This window comes from Dicentrarchus labrax, unplaced genomic scaffold (genome assembly GCF_905237075.1).
Source record: "Dicentrarchus labrax unplaced genomic scaffold, dlabrax2021, whole genome shotgun sequence".
NCBI classification, from domain to species: domain Eukaryota; kingdom Metazoa; phylum Chordata; class Actinopteri; family Moronidae; genus Dicentrarchus; species Dicentrarchus labrax.
Genome location: NW_026136721.1, coordinates 16,823,355 through 16,827,257, shown reverse-complemented (window position 1 = coordinate 16,827,257; position 3,903 = coordinate 16,823,355). Strand labels below are relative to the sequence as shown.

Here is a 3,903-nt window from a genome sequence, read left to right as displayed (position 1 = left end):
TATATTATCATTTTCATTATTATTAATGGTATCAATGGTGTATTATTAGTGATCTTTGTCATGATCCAGCTATCAATAAGCCTGCACTTTTGCAGATTTGGGTTTAAGGACTTGTTGCTCTAACAACAGTTCCAGATTCATTTTAAACCAGCTTCAACTGAACTGATTTATGTCAAATCATCAACTTTTTAGTCTCAATAACTTAGTTACCCACATAGAGAACGGGACTCTGATTAACAGACTAATGGCAATGCACTGTGTTTGACTAGGAAAAGATAGTTTCATCACCGACGCATAAGACACAAGGCCATTTTACAGTTCAATGCTTTACCCCTTGAATCAGACTGTGAGAACAGAAAACAGCACTTTATACTATGACAACACAATAAATAAGAAAAATCTTTGGTGGCTTGTTCTGGATATTTTTTTATTTTATCTCATACCTGTAAAAATATATTCTCAAAATAAATAAATATATGAAATAAATATACTGTATGTCCTAGGAAACAAAAACTCATAAATAAAAATAAAATCTGAAAAAGGTTTGTAAAGGTGTCTTTGTCAGTCCCGTGCTCGTTGTTTGACTGCAGTCAGCTGGAGAACAACACAATTCCTTCACTGGTTTCTAGAACAAGTCTCTAGTTCCAACAGAACAACCAGTAAGACGTCCTCATAAATCTCCATTGGATCCGTACTTCTTCTCTTGTTCCTCATGCACTTTGTAGAAAAGTAATATTTTCTGAGCAGCATGTGTCTTTGGAGCAGTTTCAAAGGGAATCCATCCATGCCATCAGTCTGATACAGGTGATGCCCCAAGCTCTCAGACCTGTTTCCCAGGACAGACATGGCTGCTTTCCAGTGCATAAAACTACCTTTTTTTGTGTAAACCAGCCACACTGTACAGTGGATTATGCATTCTAATAAATCATTTACTTAGCAGCCACAGTAGTGTTTCAAATAAAATTAAAAGGCCTACTGAAAACATTGAAATTGACAAGACTCACCAGCCACAGCAGTGAAAAGCTAGTAGCAGCCAGATGTTAATCTCACCTATTAGTTCCCACACTTTTGTCCTCTTGCACATGCAGTTTGGACTAGCAGGTAGTCGTATTTATTTGGTGGAAACTCAAATGAAATTCATTATTTATCTGTTTGGCCACCAGGGCCTCTGCATAGGCCAATAAAAGGGCAATACTAGGGGCCCAGCTACCCTCTGTGTCTGTCACGGGGACTTCACATCTTCCACAGAAGATCCCTGATGCTGTTCAATCAAACTCCCCGGCTAGTCTGCTTCTGAGAGGGTCTGTTTTCTTCCTCCATGCCAGTGTTGATTTGGTGCACTTTTTATGATCCTGTTTTGTCCAGACCAACAAGATTTTCCGTCTTCCTCAAGAAGGGGCTAGGTCTAGGCGTGTTGGGTTGCTTTTCAGCTCAGAAAGGCTCTGACAAGGTCAAGGTAACCTCCCTTCAGTCTCAGCTCTGACCCAGTATGTCCCTGTACAGCTCCGGTACTCTATCCGGGTCTACAGGCCTCGGTAGGAAGTGAGTGAACCTCTGATGTCGCCTCGATCTCGTTCCATCACGGGACGTCCCGTCTTTGTTCAGAGCAACAAAGTAAAATGCACCTTTTTCTCCATGCCGGTAGATGTTGGACGAGTAGGTGTTGTACCAGTTTTCTTCAAATTGCTCCCTAAAAACACATTCTGCAGACAGCTTCTCCTGCAAGAAGAAAGACAAGCAGAGGAAAATATGAGTTTAGTGATGCAGAATGTGCCACCTGCTGGCCATGGCTTACACATCAGATATTTTGAGAATTAACTGTGTGTTGTAGCGTGTGCACAAGAGTGCGTGTACTCACCGATCCGTACAGATCTCCCTTGCTGTTCATGGCGAGGTAGAGGCCACTGTCCACCCCTCTGATGCTAACCAGTCCCACAGCCAGACTGATGAACTCCAAAATACCTGCACACACATATTACATTACTTTACATTACATTTACTTGGCAGACACTTTTGTTCAACATGACTTAAAATAAGCACATACAACATCATTAAAGCATTTGATAACACACACAAACATGATTTTAAATAACATCTTTTACGCATAGGATACAATAAGGCATCAGTCCTGCTAAGGTTTTTACCACAATATCCTACAATTATATGTATGTGTGAAATGATTTACATATAAATTAAAATAATAACATATAAAAACATATCTGAACAAAGTTAACAGTAAGACCAAAATCCACACCAGCTGACTCTGACAAGCAAGACTGAGTGTCTGGAATGGCCTCTGGCATGAAGTTAGGTCCAAGTCTCAAATGGAATGAATCAAGTGCCAGAAGTGCTACAGCCTTGCACTGCAGCACTAAAGGAAATCTCCAAGAGATCTACTTTTGATCTTCTGTAAGCCTCAGCTGTTTAACTTGATAACTGAAGATAAGCTAGTAAAAGTAAAGAAAGGCTTTCAATCTAATCTCAAAGAGGAAATGTGGTGGAAATGTGCAAACATAAAATACTCAAAGTGTCACACCTGGAAAGCTTATTTATCTTGAAATAAATTATGTTTCTCTGGACACATTACAGCACCCACTGGTAGTACCACAGTCTGTAGGGTACTACATATACTATCAGCACTGTCTGTTGTAGTAACCTGTGTGGCTGGAGTAGTATGGGTCATCATCATATGACATTAATGGTTTTTATGGTTATATAAATTGGGTGATTCAGTGGATGGAAATGGTGCAGCTATGTTCCCCTATGCTGTGAGCTGGAACCTCCATCACCTCTTCTCTCATTTATTTACCATTTAAATCAAATTACTCTTCACTAACTACACCAAAATTAAGACATTACCGTGAACTTTCTCCTGTTTTTAATCTGTCTGTGTGTGTCTGTTTTCCAGTCCCTCCACAATAAGGATACCTGTCAGTCTATGATCTTACAATAGAGCCTAGAGCAGAAATCTCACAATAGACTACTCTTACTAACCCAGACCTACAGGCTACCACTAATAATAATGATGACTATGTGTATAAATGTGAAGGGGTCTGTACCGAATCTGCTGTGGTCCTTCCTGGTGCCCTGCACGGTGCCGTCGGGACGGATCTCCAGGTGGAAGCCGGTCCTGCAGTAGAGCTGCCGCCGCCTCAGAATCCCCTTTAGATGGCTGAGGTCCGCCAGGCTCCGGGACAGCCTCTCCGCGGACACCAGGTGCTCCTGCTGATGCCCCTGTCCCCCCATCATCAGTCCGGTTGCCGAGTTATAGTCCACCGCCCCGGCTGGGGTGAGAACGAAATGAGAGCCGACGGCAGCCGGAGCGGCACCCGTGTGGCCAAAGCTGTCCAGAAATCCGTTAGCGAAGGTTCCAACCTCCGCCGCCGCCCCCATCACAGATAAGACACCCGATCCGGTTTACAGCACACAGGAGATCCAAGTCGAGGTCCAAGTAATGTGCAGAGAGAGTCTCGGTACGAGCCAGTGAGCAAGGGGTCAGCCCGAGAAGCGGAGAAAAAGAAAAGTTGGACGTGCGGGCGGAGAAAATCTCCAATGAGTGCGCGTTTTTGCGCAGTCACCAGCACCGTTAATTAGACTGTCATCTAATTGGGATTGAACTCCCGCGTTATCTGGATGTATGCAGGTATCCCCGGTTACAGCCGCCCGTGTCCCTTCTTCTCTCCTCTCTTCTGCTATTTATCCCTCTCTCCTGTCCTCTGCCCGCTCCCTCTCTCTCCTCTTCACCTCGGGATACTCCCCTTTGCTCCGGAGCACTTCAGGGTCTCTCTCTCTCTCTCTCTCTCTCTCTCTCTCTCTCTCTCTCTCTCTCTCTCTGTCTTTCTCTCTTCTCAATTCACTTCAGCCTTTTATTTCTGCGGTACCCTGTAGCTCTGTCAGCAGCAG

The 3,903-nt window shown here is 43.7% G+C and overlaps 1 protein-coding gene across 1 annotated transcript; it reads right to left on the bottom strand.

Annotated features, from left to right (window-relative positions):
• Positions 1-421: 421 nt before the first annotated feature.
• Positions 422-3,903, bottom strand: LOC127354888 (fibroblast growth factor 20-like). Its single transcript, XM_051385186.1, has 3 exons — positions 3,060-3,903; positions 1,859-1,962; positions 422-1,719 (listed from the first exon to the last, which is right to left on the bottom strand). Exons 1-3 carry the CDS (start codon positions 3,391-3,393, stop codon positions 1,474-1,476), a joined length of 684 nt encoding a protein of 227 aa, XP_051241146.1. The 5' UTR covers positions 3,394-3,903; the 3' UTR covers positions 422-1,473.

What these genes read in the sequence shown, in the direction of transcription:
- LOC127354888 (XM_051385186.1), bottom strand. Translation starts at nt 3,393, where the DNA reads ATGGGGGCGGCGGCGGAGGTTGGAACCTTCGCTAACGGATTTCTGGAC. An exon ending in GAAGGACCACAGCAGATTCG is followed by an intron (nt 1,963 to 3,059) that starts GTACAGACCCCT and finishes ATGTGTGTGCAG; the next exon opens with GTATTTTGGAGTTCATCAGT. An exon ending in AGGGAGATCTGTACGGATCG is followed by an intron (nt 1,720 to 1,858) that starts GTGAGTACACGC and finishes TTCTTCTTGCAG; the next exon opens with GAGAAGCTGTCTGCAGAATG.